Source organism: Anopheles stephensi, chromosome X (assembly GCF_013141755.1).
Source record: "Anopheles stephensi strain Indian chromosome X, UCI_ANSTEP_V1.0, whole genome shotgun sequence".
In the NCBI taxonomy this organism is placed as follows: domain Eukaryota; kingdom Metazoa; phylum Arthropoda; class Insecta; order Diptera; family Culicidae; genus Anopheles; species Anopheles stephensi.
Window position 1 is genome coordinate 22,283,767 of NC_050201.1, and position 25,532 is coordinate 22,309,298.

The window sequence follows — 25,532 nt, forward strand, 5'->3', positions numbered from 1 at the left end:
CTTTCCTTTCGCTGTATTGGATACTCCCCGCTCCAAGCACAGCTGTTATGGATATAAAAGAACAATTCTTAGAAACCTAGTTGCAAGGAGCAATTTGCGATGCAATCGAATGTTTTATTCAGTATGTTTACCAGGGTAGCGAACAACCAGCCGCTAATCAATCAGCGTCTGTCGAAGAAAAGTTGGATCGAATTCTGATCACATTAAACCACATGCAGCTAAAGTTGGATGAAAATACGAAGAACCCCCGCGACACGAAATCGCGTATCATCTTTGCTTAACCATTGCTTAACCATTGCTTAAAGGAAGATGCTCGTTAAGCAAACGTGCAACATCTTTTTGAGTGACCGTGAGTGATTTTGAGTGCTGTGAGTGCCTTTCCCCTGTTTCTTTCATTGCTGTTATTCATATTGCTATTATTTTATGTTTTGAAGAATTTAAAGAATCATATTTGATTAAAACAACTTATTTATTCACTTTACACATTCAACACAATATAATTGGCCCAAAATAACACATTTAACTATGATTCGGCGGGAATTCAATTTCGATATAACTTCCGTGCCATGGGGCAGTTCCGAGCCGTGGAGCCGTTCCGTGCTGTTCTGGGAGCAATGAGAGAAGCCGGGAAGCAAATTAAGGATCCTAGGAATAACGTTGGCATGTTGATGGGATGGCTGGAAGCTAGAAATAAGATCGAAATTACGTTGAAAATCTGTGGGAATCCGTTAGAACAAAATGCTCCTCACCTCACTGCGATACTGCGGTACTGCTGCCGTTGTTTGCAGCCAGTTTTCCAGCTCGGAACCATGTTGAAAGTTGTCTTTCCTGTTGAAGGAGATACGAGAAGCAGAATATTATTGAAATACTTACCATTAACGGTATTTTTGCAACCAAAAAACATCTTTTTACACCAATTTATTCTGCCAGAAGTTCCGGTGCTGTCCGCTGCTGTCAAACTCAATGAAACAATTAACCAAGGTTGATCAACGTATGACAGGGTTGATAGAAACCTAAACGTCATCGTTGTTGATTCAATAGTCTGAATTTAATTTGTAAGGAATTTTCAACTGAAAAATCAAATTTTAATGGAATCAGTTAACATGCACAGCTATGTTAGTAAATGTTGTGCACGTTAGAAATTTATTTTCACAGCTTCTTGCAAATTATAGTGATTTATCATTTATCATATTTATGATTTATCATTTATTTCCTCAACTAGAGGTCTTAAAAATTCCTCCAAGCTACCCGGTTTTTTCGATCCTCCAAACGTTCCAACAATCATTGCTGGCTGCTTTAAAAGTTCAACAATTCTTATTTGAATTGGCCAAAGCTGCTTCCGGGAACTTTTAAAGAGTGGAAGTCCATCAATAGAGACATCCACCGTAAATGCGTCTACTTCTGGAACAACGTTTCTGAGAACAGAAATATATTCTAAGTTTTCAAATTCCAAATTATCTTACTCCGTTTTTGTATAGTATTAATTATATGAATCTTTTTCTGGCTATTAAATTCAAGATAAATTGTAAGAATAATTAACAAATTTAAAAAAACCTACTCAAAGTATTTTTCAAGAACATTTTCGATGCCATGATACCATAATTGGCCACCTTGTATCGGTTTAATAGCAGATCCAATCTGCGTTGGTGTTTTAAGAAGCGTTCGTTTTGTTTTAGGAACTTTGGCTTTGAAATATTTCCTTAAGATGGCAAGAAAACCTTCAATTAGGAAACGGGAAGCACGACCCTGTATCACTAGATGCACAAGCGCATCTTTCAAACTCAAATTTTGCATAAATGAGTACGGGTCCTTGGCATCAACAATTTCTTCAGCCGGATCATCCATCTCCTCGATTCCTTCATTGTTCTGGTCAGTAGTATCTGAAGGTGTTGCTGGACTTTGATGTACAGAACTATATCTTGTAAAAAGCGACTCAAGATCCTGTTGTGAGACTTCTGAAAATTAAGATAGTTTGCAAATGATAATGAAAATTGAAAGCTTACATTAAGTTTATCTGTTAACTATGTACAAGAAGCATTTCTAAGTATTTTTTACTTACCCACTCCCAAATCCGGCCAAACAGAAGTCGAAACAGTTTCTAGCGTGATGTTTAATTCATCAACACTTCTTCCGGCTTCCTCCAGCAATCGATTTCGCTTTTGGTAGAAATTCCCTGTTTGCTTTGAACGCTTAGACATGATGATTTAATCTGAAATAGTTTAATATTCAATAAAAAAGAACTAAATACTGTAAAATAGCCAATCTTACCTCTCTGGAAGTTGTTTTTATCGAACTGTCACAACACTGAAACCAAATTATTATGCAAAGAAGAATCGACAGTGAAGCACTAGAAGAATACTTGCGAATAAACAGTGAACTTGAGAAAAAAACAATCAAGACAGGCGGTGAGAAAACAAATAGTCGTACGACATTACAGTTTATGGACCGCTGAGGTAGTTTGTATCATAGAGGTAGGGAGAAGAGCTTCAAAATTGAGTGATTTGAGAGGGGTTCTCATATTTTGTACCGCTAGAACGTATCCAAAACGATGAGTGCAGTGGTCACAATGAAATGCCAACTGAATGAGTAGTGGACTATGTGAGAGTGCGAGAGTGTGAGCCGAGCGCAAGGCGAAATTTTTCGAACACCTTAACGGAACGAGCGTTCCGGAATGGAGAGGGAAGGAAGTATCGAGGTGGAGTGTGAGGGTAGCTTATGCTCAGAAAGAATATTCGGCAAACACACTACTGGTGGAAGCGTTCAGGCATGAAGTGGGATTGCGGAGTGCGAGTAAGTTGCGCGATCGCTCGAAAGTGTGGGTCAGGGGTAGCGAGAGGCATCAAAATGAGTTACTCTCTGTCATGCGGGGAGATCGATGTTGGGACGCTGTGACGGCTACAACCGATAAACCGGCAGAGAAAGATTTGGACATGCGGGCATTGTCCACCATCTTGCTCAGCTTAGAAAAGCACAACTACAGCCTTGTGATGGCCACTACAGCTAAGGAAGTTTGGGAAAAGCTTAAAGCTGCGTTTACCGATGATGAAGTGTTTAGACGTATCTCTTTATTGCAAGAGCTTGTTTCGTTCAAATTAGACCAGTTTTCTTCGACCGAAGCATATGTTGATGCAATTATGTCCACGTGTCATAAGCTTAAGGAAATTAGCTTTGAAGTACGTGATATTTGGGTTTCGTCAATCCTGCTGATGGGATTACTCAAGTACTATGCACCTATGGTAATGGGATTGAAAGCATCCGGTATGGCCATTAAGGCAGATGCGATAAAAATGAAAATCTTGCAAGAAGTGAAAACCACGAGCAACAATGTTGAAGAAGCTTGCTTTAATAGAGGTAACCCTAACCTGCGTAGAAAAGGAGCTGCATCAAGGAAAAGCACAGCAGAAGTTACCTGTTGCAAGTGCCAAAAGCTAGGTCATTTTGTGATTAATTGTCCTGAAAAACAGAAGCACAGGAAAACCCGTAAAGGACGTGCGATGATTTCTGTATTCGCTATGGGTGATGTGCATGAAAGTTCATGTTATTTCGACTCAGACGCAAGTTCCCACATGGCAAAGTCGAGTGTTGAATTCTTGGAGAAGCAAACCATAAACCATGAGATTTGCACGGCGAACAAATCCAGCATGAAAGCTACTGCGAAGGGCACGGTTAATTTAAATTGCCAAGAAGGACCTGTTGACCTACTGAACGTCTTAGAAGTGCCAGACATAGCGACAAATTTACTGTCCATAAGTAAGATTTGCGAAAATGGCTTTAAGGTTATGTTTACAGATCGTAAATGTGACGTGCTTGACGAAAATAGAGAAGTTTTCGCATCGGGTGTTGCTGAAAATGGATTATACCGTTTAAATGATAAAAAATCCAAAACCTTTATAAGCAACAAAATATAAGCACAGACGATTGGGACATTTGAATTTCCAAAGCATTCAGAGGTTGAAAGGCATGGCAGATGGAATTCAAATTAAGCATAGTCAAATGTATACCTGTGTAGCTTGCATCGAAGGCAAACATGCACGAAATTCGTTTCCTACAATTAAGGAAAGGGCCAAAACGAGATTAGAGTTGATTCACTTAGATCTATGCGGTCCATTTGAAGCTGTGTCAATTGGTGGTTCCAGATACTTCATGACTTTTATAGACGATGCAACACGTAAAGTATTTGTGTACATGCTCAAGTCTAAAGAAGAAGCAAAGGAAATATACGAGAAGTTTAAAGCGATGGTACAGCGCCAAACTGGTCTAAAGATAAAAATACTCAGGAGTGACAACGGCCGTGAGTATGTAAACGCTAGTATGAAAGCGAGTTTTGAATGTGATGGAATATGTCATCAAACGAAATAAACATATACTCCAGAACAAAATGGAATCGCCGAGCGGATGAACCGGACCATCGTTGAAAAGGTGAAAAGCATGCTTAACGATGCAAAGTTACCGAAGAGATTTTGGGCGGAAGCAGTTAACACTGCTGTTTATTTGATTAATCGGAGCACAAGAGCACTGAAAAATATCACTCCAGAAGAAGCATGGTCTGGTAAAAGACCATTTTTGGGACATCTTAGGATATTTGGCTCAAGATATTTGGTGATGGTTCATAAGCCAAAGAAAAAACGAACAAACCTCGATCCGAAATCTCATCGATGCATTTTTCTCGGATATGCCCAGAACACGAAAGGATTTAGAGTATTCAACACTGTTACCAACGAAGTAATAATAAGTCGTTATGTTATTGTCGTTGAAGAAGGCCAATGTGAAGGGTTCGGAAAGAAAGCAACAAAACCAGTTGAGTTCCTTGAAATCGTTTTTACTGAAGGACAAGAGGAGCCAAATAACGCATGTAATAATCCGATTGATCTTTCACCACCAGAAGACGCATCACATTGTACAGCGGAAGATATCCCGAGTGTGTGTGATCAGAGTAACTATACACTACGGCGCAGCGAAAGGAAGCTTAAGCTTCCAAGCAGGTACAATAATTATGTAATTAATCGCAAGTTTGTTCCATCATCCAGATTGGAAAATGAACCATAGAATGTTTCCAGTGATTCGGAGTATACGACACCAGGAAGCGAATCTGACGGGGCGCTGACAGATTTCTTGCACCAAAATTCTGGGGACGATCCGAAGAACTATACCGAAGCAATGTCGTCAGAAAATGCAGAAGACTGGAAGCATGCGATGGATGAGGAGCTGAAGTCGATCGAAGCAAATGATACATGGTCGTTGGTAGACCTACCTCACGGGCGAAAGGCGATAGGCAGCAAATGGATCTTCAAGACGAAAAAAGATGCGGACGGAAATTTGTTGCGATACAAAGCTCGTGTTGTTGCGCAAGGATACAGTCAGCAGTTTGGCACTGATTATGATGAGGTGTTTGCTCCAGTAGTGAAACAGACAACTTTCCGTGTACTGATGGGGCTTGCGGCAAAGAGAGGAATGGTGGTTAAGCAGTTCGATGTAAAAACCGCGTTTCTGTACGGTAATCTAGACGAGGAAATCTATATGAATCTATCTATATCTACATGGTGTGAAAGTAGAAGAAAACAAAGTCTGTAAGTTGAAAGGGGATTGTACGGATTAAAGCAAGCTGCAAGATCGTGGAACCGTAAACTCGATGAGGAACTAAAGCGTCAGGGATACACAAGTTGTTTAGCAGATGCTTGTTTGTATAATAAACGATGTTCAAAAGATTGGTGCTATGTCTTAGTATACGTAGACGATTTGATAGTCGCCGGAGAGAATATTGAAATGATCGAATCATTATTTGCTGGGTTGCAGAAATCATTTGAAGTTGAAAAGGATGAGCGAGGAGATTATTTCATTAATCAACACACTTATATTAAAGAAGTTATTGCGTGGCTTATCCAATGCAAAATCCTCTAGCATTCCGATCGATCCAGGTTACATAAAGAGAGAAGAAGAAGAGTCAAAGGAGCTTACGGACAGTAAGGAGTATCAGAAGCTGATAGGCAAATTGTTATATATTGCGATAAATACTAGACCTGATATATCTGTGACAGTATCTATACTGAGTCAAAAAATAACTAGACCCACACAGAGTGATTGGTGTGAACAAAAGCGAGTAGTCAGATACTTAAGGGGAACATTGGCCTATCGTTTGCGATTGAGTGAAAAAGGAAGCAATAGTGGAATTATTGGATATTGTGACTCAGATTGGGCCTAGAACAGAATAGATAGAAAATCCAACAGTGGATATGTTTTCACAGTAAATGGAGGAACGGTCAGTTGGGCTTGTCGAAAACAATCATGCGTGACGTTATCAACAGCTGAGGCAGAATTTGTAGCATTATCAGAAGGCATACAAGAAGCAATATGGTTGAAACTACTTCTGAAGGATTTAAATGATGAACAGTCAGTTGTAATTAACGAAGATAACCAGAGCTGTTTAAAATTGCTAGCGGGTGTAAGGTTGAGTAATAGAACAAAGCATATTGCTACTCGTTATCATTTCAAAAACGATCAAATTAAGAAAGGAGAAATTAGGTGCATGTATTGCACATCGGAAGAAATGATCGCGGATTTATTAAATAAACCATTGGCTAGGATTAGAATGCAAAAACTTACAAACATGATAGGATTGTCTGCGTTAGTATCAAAATAACAATATGCTGAGTGAGAAACTTGCGTTGAGGAGGAGTATTGAGAATAGCCAACGCAAGTCAAGAAATGAATTAAGGATTTAACACTTGTTTTATAGCAAAGCACGAAGATAAACGAATTGTACGATAGGATACGAATTACAATTTGAGGATATAGACTCTCTTCTGTTACTGCTCTCATCGAGACTGGACGCGTTTTATTCGCTACACGCATAACAACAGAACACATCACCTTAGAAGATACGCGACGCGGACAACTTCCAGCACCAGCTCAACCGGTAGATCTGCGTACTGCAGATCCCAGCAGTGTGGGTAGAAATCCACGCCAAGCGCCGCAATCGTTCGCGGCACACACCACTGACCCGGGGTCAAGTGGGATCAACTCCGATCAACGACGCGCACCAGAAACCACGGTTAGCGCGACTCACGAAGACGACGTAAGAACGGCACACTATTCCACACTCGCGACACCGATTACGCTGACGATTGCCGCACCACTCAACTTCACATCCACCATCTACCGATAACATCACACTTTGAGAGATGCCAACCGATGCCATCGACTAGTGTCACTACGCCATCGCAGCGAAATCCACAACCATGGCTCGATGGCCGACAAGAGTCGCTTGATCCGTTTCGGATGAGCTGGGAGGAAGTAGAAGTGATGGATTCCGATATCCTGCGCCGAGAAAACGATCTCCAAATACAGATAGTGAAACTACAGTCAGAGAGGCTTCAAGTGAGTATTTTGCAGCAACAAATTGAAACCGTTGAGTTGAACCCGTAGCGAGTTTATAGCGATGCCTTCGATCGTGCCGAGAGTCAACGTGGGCACACAAGGACGACGACAAACCCAGCAGATTTGCCTCAGCAATGTCTGATGGGTTCAACACCAATCCTGGCTCTCAGCCCACACATCGAACGCTTCCGACGTGGAAGCAGAGTCAAACATACTGCCTGCGTTAAGACGGAGGCAGAAGTAGATCGCGAAAACAGTGGGGTGTAGGCGGTTGCAGATCTATACACCATCAACTGCTACACGATACGGGATGAAACCGAACCAGTACTCCGGCCTCGACTGCGCCAATACCCGCTGGCGCCGCGGGTACACCAGCAAAGAAGGTAATTGTAAACACCCATTCGTTCACTAGCGGAGGAGTCTTACTAAAATACGTACCTGTGGTTGTATTTGGCGACAATAAGGCCGTGAAGACGTGCGCGTTTTTTATAGTGGTTCAACGGGAACGTCTATTGAAGAGAGTTTGATTGGGGAACTGGATCTTAAAGCGACACCGCATCCGTTGTGCATCAGAGGGACCGGTGAGACTGAAAAGGATGAAAGTCGTTCAGTAAAGGTAGCACAACAAATAGCCAGCGTCGACAACACGATGAGAAAATTTACGCTTACAAAGGTACACACTCTGCAACACCCCTCGTTACCTTCACAATCGTTCTCAGTAGATGCTACGTCTAGAAAGTATAAGCATCTGGAAGGTCTGAAGTTGCGATCTTATTCCGACGTGACACCGCGAATTCTCATCGGCATCGATAATTGACAGCTAATGGGTCCATTTGCATACGTCGAGGGAAGGAAACAGGAGCTAGCCCCCATCAAAACCCGCTTAGGTTGGATCGGCTTCGGACCGTATTCCAGTGGATCCTTGCGGCAAGACGCAAACGTTTACGGCTATTTCCACATATTCACACGTGAACCAATATCTAGGTGAGGCCCAAACGCCACGAAAGATACCTTCAAAAATCGATGAACGAGCATTACCGTAAGAGGTTCGAATCATCGAAGCGTAAGGTGGCTTCGAAATCCGTAATCGGATGGATACGTTGCAACAGGGGACTCGAACGGACAAGCGTGCGATTTTGTGCACGGGCGCCTTGACTGGGGAGTTTCTAGGAATGTCGTGGCGAGTTAGTGATCGCGCTACAAACTTCATCGGCGCGACCGATGTCGTCAACCTCCAGCCATTGACGAAGGCACCCATCAAAACCTGCCCTAACGACGAACCATTTCTTTGAAATTCCAAACCAAAATCATCCGATGGAAGAGTTCGACGATAGAGAGGTAGTCTTGAAAACCAGGTGCTTTTTTCGAAAGCGTCACAAGTGCTAACAGAAAAGTTACGGGTAAAGTGAGTTGCGGATTATATACTCACCGTATTGCGATGAGACAAGTGGTTTAAGCGCGTGAAACCATTAGCACCAGGCTAGACAGGCGACAACACAAACGGGGTGCGGCTTACCACTTAACTTAGATGTTACAGTTACTTACACCAATGGTTAAGGAAAAAAACCTTGATAGGGAAAACCAACCATAGCACTGAGATAGTAGAAACAGCCGATCACAACGAAAACACGCGACAACAGCCGGATGTAAACAGAGCCACATTCATAAAATGTGCGCTTGCGCTGAGGGGGAGAATGTCAAATTAATTTGACCCAACCGGCTTCAGAGTACCGAGCGTTTCCGATAGGCACCGCCACTAGTGCCAAAATATATAAATAAGGGAAAAAGGGGCCGCAGCGAGGAGTAAGAAGAGTAAGCGGTAATAAATTTCGAACCGTTAAAGAAAAAGACTTGAGAAGGCCCCCCACCTCCTACCGAAATTTGTTCGTCATCATACGTTATGTGCCTAACAGTATGCAAACCGAAGTACACGTTGCAAAAGCTTCTCAGTGTGCTGTCAGTGAGGTCAAGAACTGTTGGTAAAAGACTCGAGAAGGCCCCCCTCTAGAATCTTTTGTGTAAAGCTCTGTGGCTTGTCATTCATATTGCACAGAGGGATTTTTGTATGGTCATAACTCGTTTGATGTAAACATTGGGCATTGTTCCCTAATACTGTTACTGGACAGCGAGTAGAGCATGATAATATACATTGTCAGAAGTGATTAGAAATGTTATTATTCTTATTTTTCCTCCTTTTTTGAATATATATGCCCGTTAACAAGTATCCATCGAACTAATGTTCCGTTACAGTCAGGGAGCTCCATGTATGTTGTAAGCCTGATTAGCGTGACCAAAAATTATTACGTAGCTCCTGTAATCCAATTTAAATGGTCAGGATAGAGGGAGGGGGATTTAATCGAATAATAAGCAATATTTCATTCGACTTTATTCAACCATTTTTGACCACACTGATAACACATTGTGAAGCTTTCGCAACGTGTTCTGTGGTTTTCATACTGTTAGGCATAAAACGTATAGTGACGAACAAATTTTGTGGTTTCTCGAATCTATTTTCTTAACGGTTCGAAATTTATTACCACTTACTCCTCCCTTCGGCCTCTTTTTCCCTTATTTATATATTGTGGTGCTAGTGGCGGTGCCTATCGGAAACGCTCGGTACTATGAAGCCGGTTGGGTCATATTAATTTGACATTCTCCCCCCAGCGCACGAATACATTTTGTGATTGTGTATACATCCGGCTGTTGTCGTGTGTTTTCGTTGTGATCGCCTGCTTTTACTTAGTGCTTTGGTTGGTTTTCCCTATCAATAATTTCCTCCTTAACCATTGGTGTAAGTGTAACATCTAAGTTAAGTGGTTAGTCGCACTAATAAGCCCACCTCGTTTTTGTTGTCGCCTGTTTAGTCAACTGCACTTGTCTCGTCGTGATAAGGTGAGTACATAATCCTCATCCCACTTTTCCCGGAACTTTTCTGCTTGCGCATATGACGCCTGCGAAAAAAGCACCTGAATTCCAGGATTAAGTTTCTAACGTCGACTGTTTCCATCGGATGATTTTCGTTCGGAATTCTAAAGAAATGGTTCGTCGTTAGGGTAGGTTCCGATTCGTGATCGATGGGTGCCTTCGTAAGAGGCCAGGAGTTGACGACCACTTTGGCTAAGGTAGAAAGTTGGGCTTCATCGGTGGGGAGCAGCCTCCTCGTAATGGAACTGCACGAATCCGCATGCAACGTCCTAATTTTGTGTTACAAGATCGCCGGCCATACAAAATTGAGGAAGTTTTGACATGGGCTGAGGACAAAATGAGGACGTTCGGTTACGGGCTTTTGGAGTAATGTGCGTGAGAGGGTTGTGGCTCAAATTGGTGGATAGGTGAGACCGTATTAAGTGTATGTGTTAGTGAACACTCTCGATACGCATTATGCCCACTCGTCATGCAACTGCTCGAATCCGCATGCAATGTCCTAATTTTGTGTTACAAGATCGCCGGCCATACAAAATTGAGGAAGTTTTGACATGGGCTGAGGACAAAATGAGGACGTTCGGTTACGGGCTTTTGGAGTAATGTGCTCGAGAGGGTTGTGGCTCAAATTGGTGGATAGGTGAGACCGTATTAAGTGTATGTGTTAGTGAACACTCTCGATACGCATTATGCCCACTCGTCATGCAACTGCTCGAATCCGCATGCAACGTCCTAATTTTGTGCTACAAGTCCACCGGCCATACAAAATTGAGAACTTTTTTACATGGGCTGAGGACATTCAGAGGACGTTCGGATTCGGGCTTATGGGGTGGTGTGCGTGAGCGTTTCTGGCCCAAAGGTAGGAGTGTATTGGTGAGACCGTATAATGTGTATGTGTTAGTGAACACTCTCGATACGCGTTACGAATGTGTTGTGATATTGTTTTGCTTTCACATACATTTATTCTTTTGTCAAAATTCAAATTCGAAGAATGATGAGCGTTTCATTTTGCTTTGGTTCGGGTTCAGGATAGTCTTGTGACAAGTGTGTTGCATCCTGATTAGAACGTAGCCTAACCGTGCGCTCTATGCCGTCTGGGAACTGACAGCATCCGATGTGTAGCGGATATGGCTGTCTCGCTCTAGCAATGATCGGGGATGCGCTTTAAGAGCGTAGAAGTTCGTGAGTAAGGATCATGCGGATCCTGAGGGACTCTCTGCTCATCACGGTTCCGGGACAGACGTGGCTTGCGCGCGGCCTCGTATTTTACGTTTGTTTTAATGTTCGTTTTAATTGTGTTTTAAGTGAAATAAAAAAATAAGTACCAGTGCACAAACACAAAAGTGGCGACGAGAATTAGTGGAAACGATCGACGTCAAGCAGAGAAACGCCGCAGAATGTCCAGCCCAGAAGAGAAGCCTATCACCGAGGAGCAGCGTCGTCTCTCGCAAAATGGAATCCTTAATGCCGGGTTCATCAACCTCCAGCCAGCGCAGCACGTGTCATCGGATCCAACGCCGCTGCAACAAACGCTGCAACTTTTGCAACAGCAACTCGTTCAACAGCAGCAGCAAATGGCACAGCAACAGCAGTTATTATCACAGCTCGTGCAACAACAGCAACAGCAACTGCAGCCACACATCCCGGACCAGCAACCTGTGTCAAAGCCGAGCAACCCGGAGCTGATATTGGAAGCCCTAGCGGGGAATATTAGTGAGTTCCGGTACGATCCAGAGGCGGGAATAACTTTTGCATCATGGTACACACGGTATGTAGACCTGTTCAGAGAAGATGCTTCCCGCTTGGATGACGCCGCCAAGGTTCGACTCCTAGGACGCAAACTTGGGACCGCCGAACACGCCCGTTTTAGCAACTTCATATTGCCGCGTGCACCCAGAGATTTCACCTTTAACGAAATGGTGGACAAGTTAAGCGTTCTTTTCGGCAAAATGGAGTCGGTGTTAAGCAAGCGCTTCAAGTGTTTTAATATAACGGCAAGTACGTCAACGTACTGATCGGAGAAAAACCAGCTCGACTACAACTCGACACCGGATCGGACATTTCGGTCATCAGCTATCGTCTATGGAAGCAACTGGGTAAGCCTCACCTTAACCCTCCGAAGGTAAGAGCAAAAGCAGCTTCTGGAGATGTATTCGGCCTTGAAGGTGAGTTCGAAGCCAACGTGGAAATAAATAACATGATCAAGCGAGCAACAATCCGTGTGTCAAAAGCCGATCTGTCGTTGCTCGGGGCTGACCTTATTCATCTTTTCGGTGTGGCTACGATCCCAATGGATAATTTTTGTAATCACATCAGAACAGCGGAACCACGATCATGGGAGGAAAAATTTCCGACAGTTTTTCACGGAACAGGCCTGTGCACCAAAGCGCAAATTCATCTACAGCTGCGACAGGATAGCCAACCAGTATTTCGTCCGAAACGTCCGGTCGCATACGCGATGGAAGATGCCGTAAACAAGGAGCTAGATCGGCTTGAAAATCTGGGGATCATCACACCTTGTGACTATTCGGATTGGGCTGCACCAGTCGTTGTGGTTCGGAAAGCAAACTACGTAAACTACGATTATGCGGAGACTATTCGACTGGATTGAATGCAGTGCTACACCCTCATGAGTATCCGCTTCCGTTACCACAGGACATTTTTTCAAAGCTAGCCCGATGCATTATCTTTACACAAATTGATCTATCCGACGCATTTTTGCAGGTGGAAATAGAAGAGAAGAGCCGACCCCTGCTTACCATCAAAACGCACCGAGGCCTGTATCATTATAACAGGCTCCCTCCAGGCATCAAAGTGGCGCCTGGTGCTTTCCAACAAATAATGGACAAAATGCTTGCCGGTGTAAATGGAGTGTCCGCATATATGGATGATGTAATCGTCGGAGGAAGAACGCAGGAAGAGCACGATTCCGCCCTTGAAGAAACCCTGAAGCGCATAATGGATTACGGGTTTACCATTCGAAAAGAAAAGTGCGCATTCAACAAGCCGGAAATCCGTTACCTTGGGCACATCATCGACAGCCGAGGCCTGCGACCCGACCCAGCCAAGATCGACGCCATAAAACAGCTACCTCCTCCGAAAGACGTCACAGGTGTTCGGTCATTCATCGGTGCGATAAATTTTTATGCCAAATTTATCCCAAACATGCGCAACTTACGCTATCCTTTGGATAGGTTGCTACTAGACGTAAGCTCGTTTCAGTGGACATCAGACTGCCAGAAGGTGTTCGACCAATTCAAAGCGCTTTTATCATCGGAACTCTTGCTAACTCACTACGACCCGAAGCGTGACATAGTTGTTTCCGCCGATGCATCTTCGGTTGGATTAGGGGCAACTCTATCTCACAAGTACCCAGACGGATCCTTAAAAGTGGTACAGAATGCATCCAGAGCGCTCAGTAAAGCGGAAGCTGGTTATAGCCAAATCGATCGAGAGGGACTGGCTATAATTTTCGCTGTAACCAAATTTCATCGCATGATATTCGGTCGTCATTTCACGCTTCAGACCGACCACCGACCACTAGTACGCATATTTGGCAGCAAAAAGGGGATTCCAACGTACACGGCAAACAGGCTCCAAAGGTTTGCACTTACGCTTCAGCTGTACGACATGGACATCGAGTACATTCCAACAGGCTCATTTGGAAACGCTGATGTGTTATCCCGGCTAATACAACACCACACGAAACCTGAAGCCGAATACGTGATCGCAAGCGTGGAATTAGAGGAGGACTTAAGGTCAGTTGCCGTTAACGCGCTCAGTTCATTTCCCCTATGTTTCAGGGACGTTCAGGTAGCTACACAGGCTGACCCATTGCTCCGGAAAGTGCACAAGTACGTGCAAGACGGATGGCCTCATGACGATTCTTTCGGAGCAGAATTGGCACGGTACCAAAATCGTAAGGAATCCCTCTCAACCGTTGAGGGTTGTGTACTTTTCGGGGAGAGAGTGGTCATCCCGGAGAAGCTGCGTTCCCGTTGTTTAGTTCAGCTGCACAAAGGACATCCGGGGATGCAGAGAATGAAAGCCATCGCGCGAAGTTTTCTGTATTGGCCGATGATCGACGACGATATTATGAGCTACGTGGCCTCGTGCGGATCTTGTTCGGCAGCCGCAAAAGCACCCCCTCGAGCGACACCAGCGGCATGGCCAACACCAACGGGCACCTGGCGTAGAGTACACGTGGACTACGCTGGGCCATGGGAAGGTTTTTACTTTTTAGTCGTTGTTGACGCCTTCTCCAAGTGGCCTGAGATCTACAAAACATCGAGCACAACAACATCCGCCACTATTTCCATGCTACGGAACATTTTCGCTCGCTTCGGTATGCCGGAAACGCTGGTTAGTGACAACGGGCCCCAATTTACAAGCAGCCTGTTTGAGGAGTTTTGCAACAGCAACGGGAACGACCACGTCACTACGGCGCCATTCCACCCACAATCGAATGGTCAGGCGGAGCGTTTTGTCGATACGCTCAAACGAGCGCTGCGGAAGATCCAGAGCGACGAGACATCCCTGGACGAAGCGCTGGAACTTTTCCTCATGGCATACAGATCGACACCAAACGCGCAGTTGAGCCAGCAGAAAACTCCTGCTGAGGAAATGTTCGGCCGCCCCATCAGAACAGCACTGGAGCTGTTGCGGCCCCCTTCGTCACACTCATTATCTGCTCCCTCCTCTATTTCAGTGCGGAGATTTCAACCAGGCGAGCTCGTTTCAACAAAATCGTTCCACCGAAACTCTTGGAAGTGGATACCTGGAAAGATCGTGCGAAGCTGTGGAAGAGTTATGTATGATGTCATTGCGGACAGCGGACGTTTACTTCGGCGCCACACAAACCAAATAAGGCGACGTGTCGCTAGCAGTGCAACCCAGAAGCATCAGATTCCGCTCGACGTGCTGCTAGCAGAATGGCCTTCGTTTTCCCGACATGAACCGATCCAGCCGGCGTCGGAGACAAGCAGGTGCGAATCGTCCGCGCCACCACCGTCATCGTTCGCATTAACATCACTAGCACCGAGCGCCCTGACGGATGTCCCTGTGACGACATCCCAATCGTTACATCCTCCCGAGCTTTCCAACCGTTACAAAGGTAGGACCTCTCAGCGGCCGTTAGATTTGCCACGCAGGTCTTCTCGAGTTAGAAGACTTCCGCGTCGGCTTGGAGCCTATCAACTCAATTAGCCGGGGGAGATGTTGCATCCTGATTAGAACGTAGCCTAACCGTGCGCTCTATGCCGTCTGGGAACTGACAGCATCCGATGTGTAGCGGATATGGCTGTCTTGCTCTAGCAACGATCGGGGATGCGCTTTAAGAGCGTAGAAGTTCGTGAGTAAGGATCATGCGGATCCTGAGGGACTCTCTGCTCATCACGGTTCCGGGACAGACGTGGCTCGCGCGCGGCCTCGTATTTTACGTTTGTTTTAATGTTCGTTTTAATTGTGTTTTAAGTGAAATAAAAAAATAAGTACCAGTGCACAAACACAAAAAAGTGTTTAGATAATTTTCTGCAAAAAGGTAAGAAAAACTGTTTTAAACAACACAGTGGAAAGTTAAAATGTCCCCAACAACGCTATTTTCAATTTTAGATGGATTCAAAGCAAAATTCCGACAGCAACAACAATGTGCCGTCATCATCATCCGCGACGGGTTCGGCGCAGGAATTCCAATCCATGCGCCGAATGCTAGCGAACGTCCAGGTCCGGCAGGACATAATTCGGCCCAGGAAATTCGGCAGCTCATTGGCAGGGTAGAGTACATAGCCGGATTGGTGGAAGTATTGATCGGCAGGAAGCAACCACTAGCTAACAGTAGCCAGCCCAACCAACCGGGACGATTCCGCTCTGTAGAAAGTGTAGAGGAACTTCTTTTCCTGATAGCTAAGCTGGAAGATATAAAAGAAAGAGAAGAATTCATAAAGTGGGCAAAACTGAATGTAGCAACAGACACCAATGAAAAACAGCGTGCTAGTGATACGTTAAATTTGAATTTAGACCCTAATCTTTTATTAAAGTTTTCTTGGACAGGAAGGGGGAAAACGGAAAAAACCGTTTTGCCAATTAAAGAATATTTTGTTAGTTATTAAGGAATTAGTTGGTAACTGTACAGACACAGAGCGAAAGTTGTGGATAAAGTTAAAATAAAATCATAGTGATAATGTTAATAGAAATAAGTTTGTAAATAAGTCTAGTTGCCATGAGCGTAGATCCCGTAGTGGTTTAGTAAGATAAGAGTTAAGATTTAATTTTGTTGATGTTAATTTGATGTTTATTATTAGATTAAGTCATTTTTAAGTTTTTGTTTAAATAGTAAGCCGTGCACAATATCCGTTCATAATAAATTCAAAACATCAGGATTATTTCTAAATTACGTGTTTGTTGGTCCAACTAAATGTCACCATCCCGTTAATAAATACAGCAAATCCCCGTAGTACGCTAATGTTTGGGACCGAACTCTCGCGCGTATCTCGAATTTTCGCGTATATCGAATTTCCTTTGACATTTTGTTCATATATCAAATTAAGGAGCTGAAAAATAATTATAAATAAAGAAGTAAAATTTGAACCTGTTAAAAAATAATCCCATTAGGCGTTCATTTCAGTTTACTTAAGAATTATATTAAAACTTATCTAAAATGCGTAAACTAATAACTCTAAACAAATGTAGTTCATAATTTTATTTCAAGTATGTTCAGTGAGCTTATCTCGGAGCTTCCCATTGCAGCTCCTTTCCAGAATTATGAAGAAGAATATGCTTTTGTTTCACGATAGACCGCACAGCACGCGTTGTTGTTGTTGATTTATATCGCGGGCTATTGCTGCTACAGTTTTTTCACTTTCGAACTGTTTGATGATGTTCAGCTTTTCTGCTATTGTTATAGCACACTTCTTTCCGTTACTTTTTACTTGTGGTGCCATTTTTGTGCAAAAAATGTGCAAAATATCCAACAGGCTAATGTCGTACAGCAGCAATATCAGCTGGTTCGAAATACAATCGAACGTTTCTTCCGCGAATCGAAATAATCCCGCTTGCTCATCGTCCACCGGTTTAACATTGCGAATTGAAAACTCTATTGAGGAAAGTTGTTCAACTAGAATTCAAACAGCTACGGTAAACGCAAAGAAATGTCATTTTCTCAAAGAGCGCGTACTGCGAAATCACGTATATCGAGTATGGCGTACTGCGGGGATTTGCTGTAGTTACATACTCACTTCTAAGTTACAAATCCATCCATTTGCTTATACATACAAATGTTTCTGGTTGCCTTAAGCGTCCATCCCGTCCATTCCGTATTCTGTAAATAATGTGAATTATATAGTTTAATTGATGTGGTAGGATTAGCTACAATTTACAGTCTATTTTAATATTTCAATTCTTTCTTTGTTGATGATAACTCAAATGCATATTCTCCTGAAATATGATTTGATTGTCCATAAAAACGAGCGATGTGTTAGGCGCATCCGTTCTCAATGTTTCACGGCACTGCTCCTGTAGATGGAAAGGCAGAATTAGGTACATGTAGAATCGTGCTATAATTATGTAATATTTAACAACCTATGTTTTGTGTTTGTGCACTGGTATTTATTTTTATTGTACATAAAACACAATAAAACGAACATTAAAAACAAACGTAAAATATGAGGCCGCGCGCGAGACACGTCTATCCCGGAACCGTGATGAGCAGAGAGTGAGTAAGGATCCGCCTGATCCTTACTCGCGAAACTTCCACGCTCTTAAAGCGCATCCCCGATCGTCGCTAGAGCGAGACAGCCATATCCGCTACACATCGGATGCTGTCAGTTCCCAGACGGCATAGAGCGCACGGTTAGGCTACGTTCTCATCAGGATGCAACACTATGTATATCTTCCATTCTACGGCCATCTTCCTAACAGAAAGGACGCCAAACCCCCAAATCATTACCAACGAATAATTTAAAGTGACTACCGACCAAAAGGACAGGATAACCGACCAAAAGGACAGGACATAGACGGACGAAACAAACGACCAGAACTTTATTGAGGTAAGAAAAAAAAAGAGTGAAAAAAGCCGAAACCAAGGACACCTCAGAATGGGGGGGGGGGGGGGGGGGGAGGGGGGGAATCCCCCGGCGGAGCTAGGAGCTTCGGCTCATATTACAATATATTAGACGAAGACAGGACAACAAACTCAAAAAAACGAAAAAAAAACAAGGCTAAATCTCAATGATATAGCAGGAAACGAAGAAACATATATGATAGTGGAAAGCACAACACAAGGGAAAACGCTTGCTACCTACAATCCTTTCCTGTTTGCGAAAGCATCGGAAATGGCAATTGGCGGCAAACCTTTACAAACGACTCTCCTTAGAGACGGAAGGATCCTAATGAAAGTTAAAAGCAGTTCAGAAGCACAAAAACTACATAGGATCAACTTGAATCATGGTGAAAATCAAATAAGTGTAAAAATATACGAACACGAAACCCTTAACTCATCAAAAGGCATAATTAGATGCGATGCTTTTAAACACCTATCAGAAGCAGAGATATTAGAAGGTTTAAAGGACCAAAAGGTTACTGAAGTAACTATAATGAAGCGAAAAAATTTTAACGGGGAAATAGTAAACACCAGAACAGCGATTGTGACCTTCAAAACAACAAACCTCCCTAGAGCTATTGATATTGGTTACTACCGCGAAAGAGTCGAGCAATATATCCCAGTGCCAATGCGTTGTATGAACTGCATGAAATTCGGACATACAAAAAAGAGATGCAACCGCGAAAAAATATGTGCTAAATGTGGAGAATCATACCACGAGGAATGCCATAACACGGTCAAATGCTCACAATGTGGAGAAGAACACTCGGCCTTAGATAAGAAATGCCCTATGTTCATCGACGAATATGAAATTTAAAAAAATAAAACAATTAACATAATCACAATGCGAGAGGCAAGACAAATTAGACGAGAAACCACACCAATGATACCAAGAAAATATACGAACAGACAATACGCCAGTGTAACAAAAGACAACTCACAAAATAACAACAATACAAGAAACACATACCAAAACCGAAGAACACAACGACAGAAAATAAGAATAACAACTCAGAAATCAAACAAACACAACTAAAACAAAAAAACACAAAGATTGCAAACAACACAAACAAAACAGAAAGTAAATACACTGAACCCCTAACCTCAATGGATAAAATGTATTCCAGCGACACAGAAATAACGATAAGCGACCCAGACATTTTTCATAGCCCAGAAGACAAAAGATATAATCTGGAAATATCCCAATAATAGAAAAAAAAGAAAAAAAAACAACTTATATAAAAAAAAGAAAACAAAAAAAAAAACAAACCAAAACCCCACATTAGACAAATTTCATACAAACATATCCTACTAGCAAGCCTTAAGTAATTAATTGATTAAACTTAGTTTTTTCAATCGTTAATTAATTTATACATCTTCTATTATTCACTTATTTATTTAATTATATATTTATTTAAGTGCTAAATTTTTTTATTCACCTAAATACACAAACACCACACATACACCACACACACAAATACATAAAAAAAAACATCATAATGAACAAAATAAAAATCATTCAAACAAACATTCAAAGTTTAAAGAAAAACAAGGAGGAATTAAACCATCTTTTACGAAACGAAGACTTCCAAATAGCCTGCCTCCAAGAAACATGGCTTAAACCTGACCAAAAACTGAAAATCCCAGGTTTTTACATAATCAGAAATGAAAGATCAGATGGTTATGGAGGAAGCTGCATCATACTAAAAAAAAAACAAATAAAATATATAATTCAAAAAATCGAAGACATTACAGAAAACATACAAACAACCACCATAAAATTGACAAATGAAAACCTCACAATTATCAACATCTATATAGCTCCTCAAGCAAACACAACACAAATAAAAAACACACTTAACAAAATAACACACCACACCAGAACACAACACAAAACAATTATCACAGAGGATTTCAACTCCCACCACACATATTAGGGAGACGACATAACAGACAGAAAAGGGGAAACGATCATAGAAGAATTTCAAAACTCGAACTTTATTGTAATACCAAACGATACATACACACAAACACCAACAGACACAAACAAAGGACAAACCTCAATAGATTTAATCATCACAACAAACGATATATATAATCACATAAAACAAAACTTAAGAAACCAACACATAGGAGGAAGCAGTCACAAAATAATAGAAATAATACTAGACAAAACCCAAACAAGACAAAACCGAACAGTCTTCAACAAACAAAACATAATTGAGGATATACAAACAATAGATAGCCAACAAATCCATACAATAAAACAGCTTTCCAACAAAATAAAAAAGATAATAGCAAATAATAAATATAACTCCACTCATAAACTCAAATCCTGGTGGAATGACGAAACGAAAAACGCGCTAAATAATAGAAACAAAGCAAGAAAAACCTTTAACCAAAACAGAACCATAGAAAACGCCATAGAAGTAAGAAAACAAACAGCAATCCTGAAACAAAAAATTAAAAAACAAAAGGAAACCAACTGGAAAACCACCATAGAAGGAATTAATGAAAAAACTGACGCCAAAGAGCTATGGAATCTAGTAGGAAAAATTAATAACAACCATTACACAAACAACAACAACAAAGAATCAAACATAATTCATAATGAAATAAGCAAGGCCAAAGAATTCCTGAAACTTAATTTCATAGACAACAAAAACGCAAGAATCAATATCAACATCAACCTAGAATCACAAAACCACACAGAACTGATTAACGAAAACCTATGGGAACACATCCTATAAAAAAAAAAAAAAACAAAATACAGCCCCAGGACCAGATCATTAAAAAACATCTAAAACACTTAAAGATCATAGCCATATGTAAACCTAACAAAGACAACAACACCATAGAAAACTACCGCCCAATATCCTTAATACCTACATACACAAAAATCTTGAATTCTGCTGTAATCCTGAAAATGAACAAATTCATAGAAAACAACAATATACTCCCGGAATTATCCTTTGGTTTTAGAAACAAAAGAAACATTAACCAAGCAATCAACTACATAACTAATCGAATATACCACAACAACAGAATGAGCACCAAAACAGGAACAATATTCATAGACCTAGAAAAAGCCTACAATAACGTAAAAACAAAAATATTACTAGAAAAAATGATAACAACACAAATACCTCAACAAATAACCAAATGGATAAAAGCCTTTCTGACAAACTGAACAATAGAAATAGAATCGGACAATAGAAAAATAACAAAACTAGTAACAGACGGATTACCACAAGGAGATGTAATGTCTCCTACACTTTTCAATTTCTACACAAAAGACCTCCACAAAAAAATTCACAACAATAACACAACACTAATACAATACGCCGATGACTTCGCTATCCTAGGAAACGTAAAAACACAACAAGAACTAGAAATAAACCTACAAACTGCCTTAAACTTATTCACAGAAGAAATAAAAAAGCTTAACCTATCAATCAATACAGGGAAAACAAAATTCATGACTTTCGGAATAGACGTAAACAAGATCATTCTAATCATAGGAAATAACCCGATTGAAGAAGTAACAAAATATAAATACCTAGGAACTATCATAGACAGAAAATTAACATTCAAACACCACATAGAACACCTGAAAAACAAAGCAAGCATTAGACTAAACATAATCAAAATATTATGCCACAAAAAAAACAACAAATACCCACACAAAGCATTAACCATATACAGAGCTAACATAAGAAACATACTAGAATTGGGAACATCTTTCACAAACAACAGTAACAAAAGAAACCAAAACTCTTTAACCACAATTATAAACCAAGCCTTAAGGAAAGCAACAGGTTGCACAAAACCCACACCACTAAATACACTACACGCCCTGGCATCGGAAGTACCGTTCAAAATAAGGAACTATTTTACTACAAGAAAAGAACTCACAAAAGACATAGTATTCTCTAGACCAATAAGAAATCAATTAATGAAACATTATAAAACTAACTACAAACAAAGAAAAAAATCATATCAGGAAATTTTGTTCGAAAAAGACTTAAGAATATACAAAAATCTATGGTTAGCCAGACACAACAACATTAAAGTAAAAATACCAATAGATACATCCCTAACCAATGAAATTAAAAAAAAAAACTAATACAAACAAAGAAACTATGAAACAAATAACAATAGAAAAAATCAAACAATGGGACCAAAATAGACCCACCATATACACAGATGGAAGTTAATTATGACAAAGCCGGTATAGGAATTTATATTAAATCAAAAAATACTCACTCATACTACGAATACAATATAAAAAATTACGCATCCATAACAACAACTGAAATCATAGCTTTACACGAAGCCCTGAAAAAGGCAGACGAAATGAAATTACACCAACCTATCATATTCACAGACAACCTCACCGCATGCAAAATAATAGAGAAAGCTCAATCACAGTTATTCATTGAAAAAATCATATACGAAATAATAAGACTAGGTATAAAAACAAAAACGAACATTACATGGATACCGTCACAAATTGATATAAGGGGAAACGATATTGCAGACGATCTCGCGAAAAGAGGCACAATATCCCAAAATCAAATAGGAAACAAATACAGACACATAGATATTATTAAAATATTCGAACAGGAAATGAAAGATCAAACATGCGAGTGGTACAGGACAAGCATAACCACCAGAGGAAAAAAAAATTGCAGAATTTCAAAAAGAATTCAAATTTGAAACTTGGTACAAACACACTAACCTAACAGCCAAGGAAACAAACATAGCAAACAGAATCATCTCAGGACATGATTTATCAGAACATTTGCTACACATAATGAAAATAGTCGAAAACGGAACCTGCGACACCTGCAATGTACCCAACACTGGTTGGCACAAGATCTTCATATGCCCGAATTTCAATAGAACTAATGACATAACCAAAGAAAACCTAATTAAAAATTGGCAAGCACCCTCCGGAAACACTATAAAAAAAATAATTGAACACCTGAAAAAATACAAAATAGAAATACAAGAAAAAAAAACAAATAACACAACCCGGAAAAACAATAACATAGATACTCACGCGCTATATCAATACGCAAAAATAGGACACATAGGAGCTCCTTAAACTTCCCGTCGGGAAGAGGACAGGAAAACTCTCAACATGACAACAAAGATATTCAGTACCACGAAAACACAAACACTAACATAAGTAAAGACTCTCTACTATAATTTAAGGACAAAAGAGAGACTATACTAAAATCAGAATTAAAACAAGGTACAATACTACAATCTGACGTTTCTTTGACGAACAAACATACGCCTAGATACTACATAGGAGAGAATATCTACACAAAGCACAATAGAATACAAATCAGGATAACCCACATTCTAACCATACAAAACAGCACAAACATAATAATAAAAAAAAAGATAGAAGTCAGGATAGTAATACAAACCCACAAATAAAAAAAAAATGAAATTAAGAAAAAGAGAAAAAAAAACAACACTCATAAAAAAAATGCACAGATCGACAAAAAAAACAAAAAAAAAAACAAAAGGAAAAATCATACCAACCGTACCTTTGAACAAAACACACACAATACAGAAACAAAACTCACAACATAAACACTGTGACAACCAATAGAAAAAAAAGGAAAAACAACAAATGACAATTGAAACTCAAGAGAAATGGACGCAACAGTCCTCGAGGAGGTCTACCACAACAGTCTACCACACAAGAGGTGGTACGCCTCTGATAATGGGATAGACGTCCCATAGGAGGATACAAACCACACACTGAAATAAGAAGATGAAGAAGAAGAAGAGTTCAGAAAAGTAAATATGCGCAATCCGCTTGGTTATGTGCAAAAAATCGTGAAATAATCTAAATATTCTTTATTTTGAACACATCTTACTTATTACCGATATTTGCAGTGCCGTGGAATAACAAAAATTGCTTCAAAAAAGCTGTGTGTGTGGCTGATACTCCAGCATCTTCCCATGTGTGTAAACAACGCTAAGAGTATTACTGTTTTGTGATCATCATATTTCATTCGGATTGCACATTACCGGGCAGAAAAAGGTAACGTATTGTTTTCCAAACTACTGTGTTCATAGCAACGCCTACTGTTATTTCATTTGCGCTAATATTACACCTTGTTTAACCCATTTAAGGTGTAAAACAAATTTTCATCTGTAAGATGCTCTTCAAACCTGTCCAGTGACTCTTCGTTGCTTATATATTGCATCGGGATGGTTTGAGCATTGCGTCGCACGCCTTTCATCGGGTGTATTGTGGCCGAAATTTCATTCACTACCGCAGCCGTTTGGGCAGTTCGGGCATCCAGTTTTAATAATAAACATTGTGAACAAAAATCGTGCCCAGGACAAGTTGTTTTTGCTTGAACTAACTCTGTGTTCTTATTTACATGAATAGATACGGTGGACGGATGAATGCTGCTTGCTGACGACTGCTCTTCGTGAAATGTTGATCCCGGTGATGAAACACACGGTTCCGGTGTCATGCTTGGTGACGGCTGACGGGATCCTTGATGCACGACAGTCGTTTTTGCCGGTCGTGCAACGTCATGAGCGCATGAGCCAGCAGCTGAAGCAACAGACGATTTCGGCGTCGCACTTGTAGTCGGCTGCGATCCTCGCATTGGTTCGTCAAACGATCCTAACGATCACGGAATGCCATCCACGGATCCAGCAGCGGGAATGACCGATGGTACCGGCGTCGCACTTGTGGTCAGCTACGAGCCATGCGAACGCTTTAACGACATTGTCGCTAGTGGAACAACACGCACGGAACTAGCAGGCACAATAATCATCCCACGTATCGCTTTCGTTGAGGGCTGCGATCCTCGCTTTTGTTCCATCGATCCTGCCGGATGCGTAGCGATATCCACGGAACCAGCAGTGAGAGCAGTAGAAGATTCCGACGTCGCTGATGATCCTGCCGGCCGCGGAATGACACGCATGGAACCTGCAGCGGGAACAAATGCCGGTACCGGCGTCGCACAAGTGGACGGCTGCGATCCTCGCTTTTGTTCCACCGATCCTGCCGGTCGCGTAGCGATATCCATGGAACCAGCATCGGGGGCAAGAGACGGTTCCGGCGTCGGTCTTGATGACGTTCGCGGTCCAAAAACAC

General features: G+C 41.3%; 2 protein-coding genes across 2 annotated transcripts; one reads left to right on the forward strand and one right to left on the reverse strand.

The window, feature by feature from the left end:
* Positions 1-450: 450 nt before the first annotated feature.
* Positions 451-8,770, reverse strand: LOC118514939. Its single transcript, XM_036061803.1, has 6 exons — positions 8,044-8,770; positions 7,813-7,961; positions 2,060-2,304; positions 1,559-1,955; positions 750-828; positions 451-684 (listed from the first exon to the last, which is right to left on the reverse strand). The coding sequence occupies exons 3-6, from the start codon at positions 2,196-2,198 to the stop codon at positions 646-648; spliced, it is 654 nt and encodes a 217-aa protein (XP_035917696.1). The 5' UTR covers positions 2,199-2,304; positions 7,813-7,961; positions 8,044-8,770; the 3' UTR covers positions 451-645.
* A 5,156-nt stretch (positions 8,771-13,926) lies between these two features.
* On the forward strand, positions 13,927-15,586 carry LOC118515246 (uncharacterized protein K02A2.6-like). The gene is made up of 3 exons (XM_036061932.1): positions 13,927-14,054; positions 14,100-15,409; positions 15,573-15,586. Exons 1-3 carry the CDS (start codon positions 13,927-13,929, stop codon positions 15,584-15,586), a joined length of 1,452 nt encoding a protein of 483 aa, XP_035917825.1.
* Positions 15,587-25,532: the final 9,946 nt, after the last annotated feature.